The 18,340-nt window shown below is 36.0% G+C and overlaps 1 protein-coding gene across 2 annotated transcripts in view; it reads right to left on the bottom strand.

Moving 5' to 3' along the window:
* LOC115211019 (protein disulfide-isomerase erp38-like) overlaps positions 1 to 18,340 on the bottom strand; it is a 305,348-nt gene that overhangs the window by 91,787 nt on the left and 195,221 nt on the right. For both annotated transcript variants that reach the window (XM_036501737.1, XM_029779865.2), the window contains exon 9: positions 7,778 to 7,849. In XM_036501737.1, the coding sequence (XP_036357630.1) occupies positions 7,778 to 7,849 (72 nt within the window). The remainder of the gene's footprint in view (positions 1 to 7,777; positions 7,850 to 18,340) is intronic.

The raw sequence follows: 18,340 nt of genomic DNA, 5'->3' as shown, positions 1-18,340 counted from the left end.
TTTTTATGTAAACCCTTTGCAGTCAACAAAGAAATCATCATTATTATTATCATTATTATTAATGTTATTATTATTATTATTATTATTATTATTATTATTGTTGTTGTTGATGATGATGTTATTGTTAGCACTGTTGTTTTTTACTTGCTTTCTGTTTTCATATTTTATTTCAAAATATGAAAATATTGCAAGTGAGAGGTATCAATTAAGAAACTTCTAATAAAGAAGGGAAGAATTTCTATCGTTTGACAAAAGCACTCTTTCAATACTCTTTAAAATTATGGAGAGATTCATACCTTAAATACGACCATTTGGAAACATATTGGCAATTCAAATTTAGAAGCAACACTTTTATATTCCGCATGGAATCTCTCTCTCTCTCTCTCTCTCTGAGTTCCCCTCTGAGGCACAACTCCAGGCAAGGCTGTTTATGGAAGACCGTGTCCATGCATACTAGCCTCCCTTTTCTACTCCACTAACGTTATTCATAAATATGTGCTCGTGCGTGTATGTGCGTGTGATTGTTTGTTCAGTGAAGAGGGTAAATAGATGGTTTTACACATGCTTGCAGGAATGTTTACAACCTACAGGAGTTGACGGTAACACCATCCTTTGTAATCATGTTGCAACCAGTGAAGTCTGTTGAAATTTCCTGTCAACAAAATCACCTACCATCACTGTTCTCAAATTCTTCTTACCTAAAAAAACAAATCCCTTACCTAAAAAAAACAAATAAGGGTTGTGGACAAGAACAGCACCCAATTGTAAAAACCCTGCCTTGATAATTATACTCAGCTAACCCATGCTGGCATTGAAAACAGATATTAAAGAAAACAAACTTGAAATTAAAATATTTCACATAAGTTAAGAAACGGTGAAAAGTGAAAATTTTGTTTCACCGTATATTGACTATATTCACTTGACATCATTTAACTAATACAGAATATGCAGATGCCCCAATATTAGACTATCTTTTATAGTCAATATATTCTGAAAACAATTATATATATAAGATAAAGACATCTTGGAGGGGATGTGAAGTAATGGTTTCTAATTTAGGCTCAAGGACAATGATTTTGAAAGGCAGGGTTTAGTTGATACCATTGGCCTCAGTACTTGACTGGTACTTTGGTACTTTATATTACAACCCCAAAAGGATGAAAGGCAAAACTGACCTTGGTATGATTTGAACTCAAAGCATTTTTTCCAACACACTAACAATTCTGCTAGTGTCACCTTTGTGATGTGAATTAATGCAAAGAGGAAGTATATATGCAACTACATGCAATAAGATGGACGTTAAACAAGCTAATGAGGGAATCTTCATGTTGCCCCCTGATCGGCTTGAAACAGCAACCAAAGGCAGTGTGCTGGCAGAATCGTTCACACGCCGGGTAAAATGCTTAGCTGTATTTCATCTGCCGCTACGTTTTGAGTTCAAATTCTGTCATGGTCGACTTTGCCTTTCATCCTTTCGGGGTCAATTGAATAAGTACCAGTTATGCACGGGGGACGATGTAACCAACTTAATCCCTTTGTCTGTCCTTTTTGTCCTCTCTATGTTTAGCCCGTTGTGGGCAGTAAAGAAATAAGAAATAAGAAACAGCAACCAAATCTCAATTAAACTACACTTTAACCTCTTCAAAAGAGAAAGGAGACATTGAATAATATAGTAGTCCTAGATATTCTCTATCTAGAAAAAATATGGGATGGTCACAACTGGTTGGTACACTTGTATCATCGGTCTGCTCAATCAAGGATAAGCTGGGACTGAACAACACATAGAATTGCATTGCAAATGAAAGACTACAATGAGAAATATGTATTCTATATATAGTTTGAGTAGTAAGAATATTAGAATATTACAGAGATAAAAGAATCCAGTTAATTTTGACTCTTGACATGAACTTCTGAAATGTTATGTATATACTAAGAGATTAAAGATAAAATACATATTTCTATTCCAAAACAGAAGAAAGCGAAGAAGTCAAGAAACAAGACATAGTTTTTGTATTCCCCACTTTAAAAACCTTTCAAAAATTTCCATGCTCATCAAGAGAAGGAAATTAGAATAGAATCCATTCCAGCACATCTCCCAAGAGAAGTTCTTTCATCGTAACAAGCTACATCCAAAACCAAGTAATCCATTTGAAGATATGGCATACAAAAGAACACAGATTTCAACTGACTGATTTCTGACTTAATCTCTGATATCAATCCAGTAGTTTTGATATCCAAACTTAAAATATTTCGTATGATTAGAAAGAAGAATTGACCTGTTCATTTGTCCAACAATCTCAAGAAGCTTAAAGGTTATTCTTATAGTCTATAAGAATTATTTTTAGCCAGGCAACAGTAACCAGCCATAGTTCTGGTCATAATGGTTTGCATGGTATTTGTAGATTTAAACACATCTCTTATTTCTGTGTGTTTCTTCTATAAATTTTTGAAATGTTGTCAGCTTCGTTTCAATAAACATTCAATACATACATTGCGGTGGTTGATAAACACAGACACAAAGATACACACATGCATACAGAAATTTACTGAAAACAAATGATGAAGACAGGTGAGGGAACAACAAGCAGATGTATAAGTTTAACACTCAGGAAGAATGGAAAAGTCTTTGACGTTTCAAGCCTATGCTCACTGACAGAAAGGGCTGAGAGGAAAAAATGGAGAGAGAAAAAAAGAAATCAGTGAGAGAAAAATATGTGTAGGGATTAAGGGTTTAACAAGATGAAGTTATACATATATATATATATATATATTGTGTCATCCCATAAATAATGCGTTTTTTTCCCATTGCATGAACTAAAAGTTGGAGGGGGATGGGATAAACTACTTGCATCAACTTGCTATATAAAAGCAGTAATTGTTTATTGTACTTTTAATTTTGTTTATTTTTATTCTTAGTGCAAGTTTGAAGAGTGCAGTTCAATTTTTAACCGTTATTTTTTCCAAGCTATAATGGAAGTGACAAAGGAGCATATTTGGCGTATTTTGATTTATAGGTTCAATAAAGACAACAACACAATGGAAAGTGCAAGGAATGTTAATGTAGTATATGGGGATCGGACAATAAGCATAAGCCAGTGTCAATGGTGTTTCCAGAAATTCCAAGCTGGAAACTATAGCCTAGAAGACGAGCCTCATCCTGAAAAATCTGTAGAGCTCCACGAGGATGTTGTGCAAACCCTGGTGGAACAAAATCCCTTCATACTTGTCGGGGAACTAACAGAGAAGCTTGGATTTGGTCATTCAGCTATTCATCACCACCTGCATGCCATTGGAAAAGTCAGCAAATTGGGTCATTTGGTTTCTCACAAACCTTCCAAGTCTAATCGTGTGCAGAAAGTGAATGTGTGCTCTTCTTTGCCGTCACGTCTCACAAATGAACCGTTTTGGGACCAAATAGTGACTGGTGACAAGAAATGGGTTCTCTATAAAAATGTCAAGTGCCAAAGACAGTGGGTAGGGAAAGGAGAAACACTGGCACACAAGGCTAAAGAAGGTCTTCACCCATGTAAGGTGCTGTTATCTGTTTCATGGGATACGAAAGGTTTAGTCCACTTTGAACTTTTAAACCCAAACCAGATGATAACAGAAGAGATCTACTGCAAGCAGCTTGAGAGGCTTAAGTCAGTGTGAGAAGAAAAATGTCCATCTTTGATTTCAAGATGAAAGGTGTTCTTCCATCAGGATAATGCTCGGCCACATACAGCAAGGAAGACATTCCAAAGGCTGGAGCAGTTTGAATGGGAAACGATGCCCCACCCACCATATTCACCAAACATTGCCCCATCCAATTATCATTTATTCTGCAGTCTTCAAAATCATTTGGACAGAAAAAATATGAATTCTGTAGACAAGGTCTGAACAGTAATGGAGGAGTATTTTTCGTCACAGACAAGTGAATTTTGCAAGAGGAGCTTTGCAATTCTACCAGATGGATGGAAGAACATTGTAAAAAATGAAGAAGAGTATATTTTCGGTTAAAAAAGAACTTTGTTTATCTTGATTTTGAAAAATAAAAGGAGTCTAAAAAAAACTGCATTATTTATGGGATGACCCAATATATATAACAAATCTTTTTCAGTTTCTATCTACCAAATTCACTCACAAGGCTTTGGGCGACCCAAAGCTATAGTAGAAGACATTGCCCATGATGCTATGCAGTGGGAACTGTACCAGGAAGCATGTGTTGGGAAGCAAGCTTCTTACAACATGGCAATGCCTGCACCTTGTAAAATCATAGTTGTAGCCGATGCGAGGGTCATGGAACTAGCACCTATGCCAGTGGCATGTAAAAGATTCCATTTGAACACATTAGGCAATATGCCATACTTGAGAAGATCCATCAAACCAAGTGAAATTGTAGTCATGGCCCATTCCAGTGTCACGTAACTGGCACGTAAAATGTGCCATTCAAATGTTGGGCATCAAAGCGGCAGTGACGAGTAACCAAGACCTTTGGCAATCATTGAGAAGACTTGTCAAGCCAAGTGAGACAGTAGTCATGGCTGATGCCGGTGTTACATAACTGGCACTTGTGCCAGTGACATGTAAAAGGCACCCGCTACACTTTTGGGGTGGTTGGTGTTAGGAAGGTCATCCAGCCATAGAAACAATGACAAATCAGACTGGAACTTTGTGCAGCTCCCCAGCTTACCAGTTTTCAGTCAAATTCTCCAGCCCAAACCAGCATGGAACACACATGTTAAATGATGATGATGATGATGATGATATATATATATCAGATTGGAAGCTGCTAGTCAAACCGTCCAACCCATGCCAGCATGGAAAACAGACATTAAAGAATGATGATGATGATGATGATATATATATATATACACACACACACACACATATATATATATAAAAAATATATATATTGGGGGAAAAAATTATAATTTTGGAAAAAAAATCTTTTTATTTCTTCATTATTATTAGCGCTTGTATGATAAGAAAAAAAAGACAGAAAAGGCCGATCAAAAGGGATTGTGTATCACAGAAAATATCATATATGTAAAAGGAAAAAACAGATTAGGCTTATCCATGGAAAGAAAATCCTACGGAAAGACCATGGTAAGTAAAGGACTAAATAAATAAATGGTGAACAGGAAGGGTGATTACCCCTCTCTCTCTCCCTCTAACTAACTTATAGCTGTCTGACTATCTATCTATCCGTCTATCTATCTATCCGTCTATCTATCTAGGCTTATCCATGGAAAGAAAATCCTACGGAAAAGACCATGGTAAAGGACTAAATAAATAAATGGTGAACAGGAAGGGTGATACCCCTTCTCTCTCTCTCCCTCTAACTAACTGTCTATCTGTCTGACTATCTATCTATCCGTCTATCTATCTATCCGTCTATCTATCTATCTATCTATCTGTCAATCTGTCTATCTAATCTATCTATCTATCTATCTATCTATCTATCCATCTTTTTTGTGATGGAACCTCACCCAAAGAAACAAAAACAAAGTTCTCTTCTAAACAAAACTCCCCAAAAAAACATTGTTTTATATAAATGAACAAGCTGTTTGCACATTCACAAAATTTTATTTGAAAAGTTCGAGAAAGGAACAAAAGCACTAATAATAATGAAAAAATAAAAAGATTTTTCCCCAAAATTCTGACAACTTTTTTTCTCAATATTCAATTTCTGTACATCACACCTAACACTCTATACACACACACACACACACACACACCTCACACACACACACACACATATATATATATATATATATATATATATATATAAATGCACATATATAGAAAGATATGTATATGTATATATGTGTGTGTATATATATATACATACACACACACATATATATATAAATAATTTTATATTCAGGTATACACGTAGTATGCTGTTTAAAGTCCATCCACAGTATTCAGCTACCTGATGTCAATAACAGTATGGAGATATACACCACTGGATTCACTTCAGGAATTTCTTTGTGTCCATAGAGTTTATAAAAAAATATAAATGAAAGAAGATGGAATTCATGAGACTCTATACTCAGAACCACTACAATCATTTTGATCTATCATGCACTTGTACTTTGCAGGTGAGGTGCTGTACTATAAGTTGTCATGCACTGTGATGAAGGCTTCTTTCAGTTTCCACTGACTACATCTACTCACAAGGCTTGGCATGAAACATGAATGTAGAGGTTGTACAAAAGTGGGAAGAAGTGAATTGAGCATGCTCTGCTGGATGTGTGATGAATGACTGAGCATCTGAGAGAAAAACTGGATATAATTTGATTCAGGAGAGAAGACTTTGCTGGTACAGACATGTGATGTGTATAGAGGATGAACAATTGGATAAAGAAGTACCAAGCAATCCAGGTGATAGGAACCTACAGAAGAGGGGAAAACCAAGGAAGACTTGGGGGTCATAAGGAAATAACTGATCTCAAGAGATTTAGTGTCGTGAAGGAAGTGAGGAATTACTGCGAGAAGTGACAAAACTCTGAAGAAGACCCATCCAGCCTATGCAAGCATGAGAAAAAGAAAACCATCATCATCATCATCATCATCAACTAGCATCTGCTTTCCATGCTTCTTATTTCGTTACTACCCACAAGGGGCTATACACAGAGGGGACAAACAAGGACAGACATAGGTATTAAGTCGATTACATCGACCCCAGTGCGTAACTGGTACTTATTTAATCGACCCCGAAAGGATGAAAGGCAAAGTCGACCTCGGCGGAATTTGAACTCAGAACATAATGGCAGACGAAATACTGCTAAGCATCTCGCCCGGCGTGCTAACGTTTCTGCCAGCTCATCGCCATCTGCTTTCCATGCTGGCATGGGTTAGATGGTTTGACTGGAACTAGTAAGACAGAGACCTGCAAGTTGCAGTCTGGTTTGGCATGGTTTCTACAGCTAGATGCCCTTCCTAACACCAACCACTCCAAGAGTGGATTTGGGTTCTTATCACGTGCCACATGCATGGGTGCTTCTATGTGGCACCAGTACAGCTACCAGTTACATAACACCAGCATCGGCCACAACTATGATTTCACTTGACAAGTCTTCTCAAAAAAACGGCATATCACCAGTGGTCTTGGTCACTTGTCATCACCTCTGTGAGGCCCAATGTTCGAAGATCATGCTTCACCACCTCTTCCCATGACTTCCTAGGTTTAATGGATGTAAAAATTATGATGAGGGCAACAATACTGCTGCTGCAGCTGATGATGATGATGATGATGACTATGATGATGACAACAACAACAACAACAACAACAACAATGACAATCTATTTTCAAGCTTGTGACAGATTCAGCTCAGCAGAGAGTGAATCTCTGAAAGTTGTGATGAGATGGATATCATGCTGCAGATATTCATAATCAGATAAAATTACAAAAGAACTTCATATTTGTTAAGAAAGCATTCAATTCTGAAAGTCAGAGAAGTGGAATTGTTTTCGAATTGGCAATAGAGACTTTAGTTCACCATTTCAGGCTGCCTTGGTTGAAATGTCACAAAAACAAATGTCTGTCTAATTAGTTAATTGGTCAATGACTCATGTCTTAAGTTCACAATCTGGTTGTACACAAATCATAAATCTTCTGACATTGTGGTTTCATTCTACATTATAAGAAGCATTGAAAACAAAATTACTACCAAAAAAATTATAAAAAAAAACTATCTATCAAAAGAGTCTTTCCCGCCACCCTCTTCCCTCATTTTCCATTTATATGTTTTAAGATAATAATCAGAAATATTGAGTATAAATAACTCACCAACTTTTTCCCTTCATATATTTGTTCGACGTTCTCTACCACTAATTTATCAAGAGCTTCGACTCGTCCAGCCTGAAATAATAAAATACAAATAACCTAAGACAAACATAACGACATTGAATCTAATTGAGTTCTCAATAACATAATTATTGTAAAAAAATAAATCACAAAAAAACACACCTTTCAAAGTTTTGTTGCTTTAGGTTGAAGTGGACTACTGAAGCAGAAAAAGGTCAAAAAGACAAAAAAAAAATAGTTATTTTCGTTTTTTATTCACCTTACTTATTGCTGGCATTATTTAATGATTAAATACAACTCGAGACCAAAACAATTACAAAACTTGGTTTTAATGGTTTTATTGTTAACTTACAAAGACTCGAATAATGGAAAAATTCAAACAGAATGGAAAAGATAAAAAATAAGATAAAAGAGAAAATGAAGGACTTTCCTCAAACATAAATATTCTATACAGTGTGTTGCTGCTGCGGATAAGGAGTACAGTGGCTATGTTAGTTAGTTAGTTAGTTAGTTAGTTAATTTGGCTCAAAAGCAAATAGCAAGGCCATGTAGGGGGACATGGAGTTAAGTACAGGGTGGTGTTCTTGTAAAGAGTTCAGGCCACTTGAGGTCCAGGGAGGCTTTGAACAAAGCGGTCGTTGGCATCTTCACCATCTCGTCTGGCAGCTTGTTCCACGGCAACCCGGACAGAGAAAGCTCCTCTCCTTCGATTGAGATGAAATCGTCGCAGGTAGAGCTTTTCGGAATGACCCCGCAGCCGACGCTCTGGAGCAGGAGTGAAGAACAGCTCTTTCGAAGGTTACACTTTCCGCTTATGATGTTGTGGGCGAGAATGAGATCACTACGGCGGCGGCGTTTTTCAAGAGAATAAAGGTCAAGCGTCCTCAGCCTTTCTTCGTAGGAAAAATTTTTGAGACCATGACCATGCGGGTAGCCAGCTTCTGGACTCTTTCGAGATGCGTATGTCTTTGAGGAGTAAGAGAAGAGGCTTGAATCCCATACTCCAATATGGGTCTCACCAGCGTGACATAGAGTGGTAGGAATATAATGGCTGCTGTGAGCATTCCGAATGACCGTCAAATCAAGAACAGAATTCCGCGTGCTTTGTTTGCAGCATGGACGCACTGGGCCGAAGGCGAAAAGGAGGAATCCACCAAGATACCTAGGTCCTTTACCTGATCGGTCCTCTCCACAGCAGACGACCCGGCTCGAAATCAAGTTGAGTTGCAGGAGTAGAGCTGACAGGCAGATGACAGCACTTTGACACGTTCAGACACAGGTCCCAATCGTTAGACCACTTCCAAATTTGGTGGAGGCATCGACGAAGATCCTCTATATTATCGCGAGGAGCGACCAGTTTGATATCGTCGGCAAATAGAAGGGTGTGTGTTGCGTGAGGTCGTCGGGCAGTCATTTATGAAGACTAAGAACAACAAGGGCCCAGCACTGAACCTTGAGGCACGCCACTGCTCACACTGGAGACGTCGGACCGCGAACCATTAACTATGAAGTTAAGGTGCTGTGGATACTGACTACTTAATCATAAATTCAGTTCTTAGTACTATCACTGAGTTGTGGCCCTTGTCAAGAAGTACAGTTTCATCATCCATGCTGTACCTCACTTCACCCAAATTTCTTTTCCTATCAGATAAAGGTTTCTGTCAAATGCTCCAGAGAAACCTTTATCTGTCAAATAAACATTTCTCTGGATTATTCTCCTCAATTATCATTATTTTTTTTTCACCTAGACGCATCAACCAGAAAAAGATCAATCTGAATATCAATAACACCTGTCACAGAGAAGGATCTAGAAGGTCATGGTCACTGTCATGCCACTCTTTATGCAAATTAAAATGCAACGAGATAAACAATTCAGATATTCCTTGCAACTCTGTGCTTCTGAGTTCAAATTCTTGCCCAAGTTGACTTTGGTTTTCATCCTTTTGGGATTGATAAAACATGAACCAACTGAGCACTGGGGTAGATGTAATCAAGTTACCCACTCTTCCTAAAATTGCTGGCCTTGTGCCAAAATTTGAAACAATTATCATTATTCTCTATGATTATTTTGTTACTTGTTTCAATCATTAGATTGTGGCCATGTTAGAGCACCACCTTAAAGGGTTTTAGTCAAAGAAATCCACCCCAGGACTTATTCTTTATAAGCCTAGTACTTATTCTATTGGTCTCTTTTGCTGAACTGTTAAGTTACAGTGACACAAATACCAACATCAGTTGTCAAGTGACAGTGGGGTAGGGTGGGGCAAACACAGACACAAACACACACATGGATACATGTGTATATGTATATACATATACACATGTATATGTATATACATATACACACGTATAGGTCATCAGAGAGAAGTCCAGCGTGAGGGATGTCATCGCAGAATATACACACAGCAAGTTTAGATGGGCTGGACACATCGCCTGACTCACTGATAATCGGTGGACCTGCGCAGTTGTCGAGTGGTACCTGTGCGAGCAGAAACAACCACTCGAAAGGCCTCCACGACGGTGGAGCTACGAGTTCAGGAGGGCGATTAGGATCATGTGGATGAGAAAGGCGCGATCCAGAGAGGAGTGGACAGCGTGCTGTCAAAGTGATCAAGGTGATATATATATATATATATATATATATATTATATATATATATATATATATAAATATACGTGACGAGCTTCTTTCAGTTTCCGTCTACCAAACCCAAGACCATAGTAGAAGACACTTGCCCAAGGTGTCATACAGTGGGACTGAACCAAGAATCATGTGATTGGGAAGCATGCTTCTTACCACACAGCCATGCTTGCGTCTATGGTGCACACAAATATTTTACATTCAGAATCAATGTTCTTGATACCAAACCACAACCAGTTCCCTTAGATATCAAAAGACCTTTCTTACAATTCTTACTGTTCCCAATAGAGCAGATTTCTGAAAAGTTAAGTTTGTTGACCATGATGCCTAGGGTACCTATAATAACTGGGGTTACTCTTGTAGAAACCCTCCACAGTCATCATATTTCCCTGAGCCAAATCCTGGTATTTTCCTATTTTCTCCTGTTCTTTGATTGCTACATTCATGTCTGCAGATATAGCCACATCTATAATGCACTCTTTTATTATTGTTGCTGTTGTTATTATTATTATTATATTATTATTATTATTATTATTGTTATTATTATTATTATTATTATTATTGTTATTATTATTATTATTATTATTATTATTATTATTATTATTATTGTTATTATTATTATTATTATTATTGTTATTATTATTATTATTATTATTATTGTTATTATTATTATTATTATTATTATTGTTATTATTATTATTATTATTATTATTGTTATTATTATTATTATTGTTATTATTATTATTATTATTATTATTGTTATTATTATTATTATTATTATTATTATTATTATTATTATTATTGTTATTATTATTATTGAGTGAGAGAGCAGTTCATGCCATCAAAGTGACACTGGGGTAAAATATACGAAGCCCAATATACCCATCATGACTACCCGTCTGATAAAGGTACACCAGGCACATGCATCACAACCATATGTGCGCGACATGGTGATCTCATATCAAGATAAACAGCACATGACCTTGCAGGTGGGGCCCAGTTAGAATTTTCTTCAGGTTGAGTAGCCCATCCCGCTCAAACGGTCCCTGAATAAGGGTTGCTTAAGGATGTTGAAAGAACCACCCATGTTTCCAGAGGTGAACTATTCAAACCCCAAAGAATCCCTCTCAACACATGCTATGATGCTCCCCCACTACTTCTGCTCGTGATCAGAGATGCACATATCGTCAGCCACTAAGGGACATGCTCAACTGGTTAAGGTCAAACAATTGACAAGCAAATCTGTGGTATTGAGCAGAATATTTGCTGTAGCCCATCTTTTATACCAAGACAAACAATGTACATGATAACACTTCCAATCAGTTAAGATCAGAAGCCATGAGAGCCACTGCCTGGTACTGCATCAGGGCATTTATTATTATTATTATTATTATTATATTATTATTATTATTATTATTGTTGTTATTATTATTATTATTATTATTGTTATTATTATTATTATTATTATTATTATTATTATTATTATTATTATTATTATTGTTATTATTATTATTATTATTATTGTTATTATTATTATTGTTATTATTGTTCTATGTTTGACTTTTGCTTTATATTTGTACAAGTTGGCTCCAAGTCTCACCCAGAGACCTCAAGAGACAACAGGGTTGGAAGTTCATGTTGTTGTTATGCCTAGTGTGCCATATATTTGGGGGGTGGGGATGTTGTACTAATGAATGTCTAAAAAAAAAAAGTTTTTTTTTTTTTTTTTTTTAACCGAAAATTATGGTTGTTTTAAACCTTGAGGTTACATAGAGAGTATTTTGCGTAGGATATGAGCAGTTCCCATGAGCACTATCTTTTGTTATTATTATTATTATTATTATTATTATTATTATTATTATTATTATTGTCTTTATGTTCTGAGTTCAAATTCCACCAGGGTCAACTTTGCCTTTCATCCTTTCAGTGTCGATAAAATAAGTACCAGTAGAGTACTGAGGTCAATGTAATAGACTAGCTCCCTCCGCCAAATTTCAAGCCTTGTACCTATAGTAGAAAGGATTATTCTTATTATCATACAGTATTAACATAATTATTATTATTATTATTATTATTATTATTATTATTGAGTGAGAGAGCAGTTCATGCCATCAAAGTGACATTGGGGTACAATTATACAAAGCCCAATATACCTATCATTACTACCCGTCTGATATAACAGCACATAAACTTGCAGAAGGAGCCCAGTTAGAATTTTCTTCGGGTTGAGTAGACCATCCCACTAAAAAGGTCCCTGAATGAGGGTTGTTTAAGGATGTTGAACAAAACACCCATGTTTCCAGAAGTGAATTATTCAAACTCCATAGAATTCCTCTCAACACATGGCTATGATGCACCCCCACTACTCCTGCTCGTGATCAGAGATGCAAATATTGTCAGCCACCAGGGGACATGCTCAACTAGTTAAGGTCAGATAACTGACATGCAAGTCTGTGGTACTGAGCAGAATATTTACTGTAGCCCATCTTTTATATTATTATTATTATTATATGAAGCAGTGAGCTGACAGAATCATTAGCCTGCTAGACAAAATGCTTAGTGGTATTTTGCCCATCACTACGTGCTGAGTTCAAATTCCACTGAGGTCAACTTTGCCCTTCATCCTTTCAGGGGTCAAGAAATTAAGTACCAGTGAAACTCTGGGGTCAATGTAATTGACTTACCCTCTCCCCCAAAATTGCTGCCCTTATGGCAAAATTTGAAACCATTATTATTATTATTATTATTATTATTTCGTATATGCTCAACAGATTAAATTGTTGGAAAAGAAAAAATCCTAGCATCGGGCTACAACAAGTAACCTTAGATGCCAAGAACCTTCCTAAATATCTTAGCTGTCCCTAATAACACTATTTTCTGGAGCTGTACTATACCGGGTTTTATGCTTGTTTCCTCTATCCATCTGTTCAAAACTTTAGGGATAGTTCCTAATGCACCCATAACTACAGGGATACAATTTATCTGCACTTCCCATAGTTTCTGTAATTCAATGGCCAGGTCCTGGTACTTTGCTATTTTCTCTATACCTCTCATATTGACTTTCTCATCATTTGAGACTGTAAAGTCAATTATCTGGCACTTTCTATTCTCTTTATCTACAACTACCAAATCAAGCCTTCTAGCTTCTATTACTCTGTTTTATTATTATTATTGTTATTATTATTTTATCATTATTGCTGTTGTTGTAATTTTTATCATTACCATTATTATTATTATTATTATTATCATCATCATTTTATTATTGCTGCTGTTGTTATCATCATCATCATCATCATCATTATTATATAAGACAGAATCGTTAGCACGCCATGCATAATGCCAATCGGCATTTTGTCTGTCTTTACGTTCTGAGTTTGAATTCTGCTGAGGTCGGCTTTACCTCTCATTCTTTAAGGGTCAATAAAATAAGTACCAGTTGATCACTGACGTTTATGTAATCGACCTAACCCTGCCCCCAAAATTGCTGGCCTTGTGCCAAAATTTGAAACCATTATTATCATCATTTTTTTTTTCTTTCTCTCTCTTTATTCTTTTAAATCCTCTCCTTCAAACACTCATACGTCGAAATTGACGGGAGTGACCGTCATTACTATACACTTTCAACATAATCACTGCTACTGATTATGATAATGATGATTATGATTATCATTATTATTATTATCATTATTATTATTATTATTATGCAGTTTCGTCATAATCACTGCTACTGATTATGATAATGATGATTATCATTATTATTATCATTATTATTATTATTATTATTATCATTATTATTATTATTATTATGCAGTTTCGTCATAATCACTGCAACTGATTCTTCAGTTAAAGGTGAAGCATAAGAAATCTAACTTCTTAAAACTAAAAATAGAGATAGAGAGAAAAGAGAGCAGGAGAAGTTGGAGGGGAGAGAGAAAGTTGGAGAGAGGAAGGGAGAAAGGTGACAGAGAGAGGGAGAGAGAGGGAGAGAGAGAGGAGGAGAGTTTAAATAACATGAGAAATAAACTGTACTGCAACATACTGCAAAATAACCACAACAGACAGAGCATCAACTGCTGCAGTAGGTAGTAAAATAAAATAAAATAAAATAAAATAAAATAAAATGAAATGAAATGAAATGAAATGAAATGAAATGAAATGAAATGAAATGAAATAAATAAAATAAAAAAAATAAAATAAAATAAAATAAAATAAAATAAATAAAATAAAATAAAATAAAATAAAATAAATAAAATGAAATAAAATAAAATAAAATAAAATAAAATAAAATAAAATAAAATAAAATAAATAAAATAAAATAAAATAAAATAAAATAAAATAAAATAAAATAAAATAAATAAAATAAAATATAAATAAAATATAAATAAAATGAAATAAAATGAAATAAAATAAAATAAAATAAAATAAAATGAAATAAAATGAAATAAAATAAAATATAAATAAAAGACGTGTAACAAAACCAAAACAAGGAGAAAAAAAAGCAATAACATGAGCTTTGTGTGCATCCTGACTCGTCGCTGCAGTAGCAAGGTATATGATAAATCAAGTGAGCAGTATGCACATTGGCTTGCAACCGAATGAATAGCTGCTGCTGCTGCTGCAACAAGATGCTTCCAGAGACTGAAATAGTGCAGCTTTTTAGTTTATTGAACATGAAATGGATTATCAGTGAAGTATCTCGATAGACGCAACTTCTAATAACTTGTCAAAAAATATTTGCTGCTCGCATTTTTGGAAAAATAAAGATAAGTTGTATGTTGGATTTCGGCGTGGCTGTGTGGTTAAGGTCGCTCTGCTTTGCTTTGTGAGTGTGTGGTTTTTTGGGTTCGGTTCCATTGCTTGGTACCATGGAATAGACAATTTCAACCCCAGGCTGACCAATATGTTGAGAATGAATTTAGTTGATGGAAACTGTGTGGAAGTCTGTCATATGTGTGTGTGTGTACTTTTTTTTTTTATTTTTTACTTGTTTCACTCATTGGACTGCAGCCATGCTGGGGCACCACTTTGAGGAATTTTAGTCAAACGAATCAACCCCAGGACTTGTTTCAAAAGTCTGTTACTTATTCAATCAGACTCTTTTTACCAAATTGCTAAGTTACAGGGGCCGAAAACAAACCAACACCAGTCATCAAATTGTTGCTGGAGACAAACACACACACATATAATATATATATATATATATATATCATCATCGTTTAACATCCATTCTCCATGCTAGCATAGGTTGGACGGTTCGACCGGGGATCTGGGAAGCCAGAAGGCTGCACCAGGCTCCAGTCTGATCTGGCAGTGTTTCTACAGCTGGATGCCCTTCCTAATGCCAACCACTCCGTGAGTGTATATGTATATATATGGTGAGCTTCTTTCAGTTTCCATATACCAAATCCATTCACAAGGTTTGGGTTAGCCTGAAGCTATAATAGAAGACACTTGTGCAAAGTGACACACAGTGGGACTGAAACCAGAGCCATGTGGTTAGAAAGCAAACTTCTAACCAGAAACTTCAAATTTCACCATTACAAAAATAATTATATTTGTGTGTGTGTGTGTACGTGATTGTGTGCATGCGTGTATGCATTCATGTGTGTATGCATATTTGTATGTCTTTGCATTTGTCCACTTCACCACTTGACAACCGGTGTTGGTTTGTTTACATTCTCGTAACACAGCTATTCAGCATAAGAAACTGATAGAATAAGTAGCAGACTTGAAAAAAAGAACATAAATAATGGGGTTGACTATTTTCAACTAAGCCCATTAAAGGCAATGCCCCAGCATGGACACAGTCCAAAGATTGAAACAAATAAAAGGCAAAAGATAAAACATAGGAACATTGTATTTGAGGATGGAAGGCTTGAGTAGTGACATGGATGGCTGAATTACTGACTTCAAGGTCACGTGTTCAAAACCTAGTGGAGTGAAGAAGAGTAAATGGCACTTATTTTTATAGAGAAATATTGAAGCAAAAACTGGTTTTATAGTGTTTTACGCTAAGGCATATTGCAGTTTTCCCCAAAAATAACTAAGATGAAAGTAGGTATGATCCTTACTTCATAGTTGAGTGAGAGATTAAGAATCGAAAGAGCAACTATTCAGACGTAAATATCTAAACTTCCAAAACCAGAGAGGAAAATTGTCTTTTCTGTATTTTTTTTCTGGATGGGTTAGGCTTGATGTTTTAAAAGGTTAAACATTCCAAAATACTAAAACTTACGAAATATGGATGCTTTTTTATGCTACATTTCAGTTTTCCCAATAATAAATAGACAAATTTGAAGACACACCATCATCTTCATCATCACTTTAATGTACATTTTTTTCCATGCTTGTATGGGTCAGACAAATTTTGCTAAGGCAGATTTTCTACAGCTTGATACCCTTCCTGTTGTCAACACTCACCTGTATTCTAAACAATATATTTCCCCCTGGTCAGATATGTTTTTACAGGCACCAACACCTCACATAAATAAGTAAAAGGCAAAAGATAAAATATAGGAACATTGTATTTGAGGATGGAAGGCTTGAGTAGTGACATGGATGGCTGAATTACTGACTTCAAGGTCACAAACAGAGAAACATTAGGCCTCACCGAAGCAATGACCAGTGACCAAGACTTTTGGAAACATGCTGTGCTTGAGAAGACCCGGCAAGCCAAATGAGATCCTAACCTTGTGGCCTTTGCCAGGGGTGTAATCAGCCCACTTATGCCTACCTCTCCTTCATTGGACACTAAACTCTGCTTGTGAAGACCTGTTGAGGCAAGTGAAATCAAAATAAAATTCACTGATGTGGCCAATGACAGCACCGCATGACTGGCATCCATGCTAGTGGAATGCTAAAAGCACCATCTGAGCCTTGTGAGTGGATTTGGTAGATTGAAACTGAAAGAAGCCCGTCATATCTATTTTTATATATGTGTGTGTGTGTTTGTGTTTCTTCTCTGTACCCAGGTTCAGTCCCACCATCGCTTGACAACTTGATGTTGATGTGTCTATGTCCCCGTAACTTAGCACTTCAGCAAAAGAGACCGATATAACAAGTACTAGTCTTACGAAGAATAAGTCCTGAGGTTGATTTGTTCAACTAAAGGTGGTGCTCCAGCATAGCTGCAGTCAAATTACTGAAACAAATAAAAGAATAAATACATACATACATATATATTATTTATATTATTATATGATCAAACGTCACGCATCCTTTTCCAAGTAAGTTTTATCTTAATAATTACGATGCGCACTCTTCTACCATTACTATCTCTCTCCCTCTCTTGTTCTTCATCCCTTCTGGTTTTCTCCCCCACCCTTCCCTATTCTTCTCCTCTCCTCTTCACCGTTCCCTCTCTCTCATACCTCCTCCTCGACTCTCTCGTCTCTGACACATGACAAAAGATAATCTGTCTTTCTGCCCACAACCTTCAAAATGAAAGGATGTGCTTATACTGTCTCCTTCATAAGCTCATCGTCCTCACATTCAGAATATTTTTTCTATCGTCTTGGCTCAGCAGCCCTCACCATTTGTTTTTACTGTTTTCTTCTCACTGTCCTGTTCTTGTTACCAATTTCGCCCTCCGCAAAAAATTCCAAATTTTATCTAATTTGCTTTGCAGGAAGGACTGTTTCAACGAAGTCACATCTTGTCCTTGCCTTCAAAACGTGGAGTAGTTGAGACAGGGACAACTGAAGAAGGGGAATATTCCTTGTGTTGTATGTCTTGTTTCTCTGTTTGTTTATTTTCGTTGTTCGAAAACAAGTTCGTTTCTATGTTTTTGTTTTTATGTTTTCATTTCTCATTGTGTTCAACGTTTTTTTAATGTCCTGTACCCATATATGTATATACATACATATATATGTATGTATATATGCATATATTTATATATTATATATA

This window comes from Octopus sinensis, linkage group LG4 (assembly GCF_006345805.1).
Source record: "Octopus sinensis linkage group LG4, ASM634580v1, whole genome shotgun sequence".
Classification (NCBI taxonomy): Eukaryota; Metazoa; Mollusca; class Cephalopoda; order Octopoda; family Octopodidae; genus Octopus; species Octopus sinensis.
The sequence above is the reverse complement of the archived record's forward strand: the minus strand, read 5'-3'. Positions and strand labels throughout refer to the sequence as shown.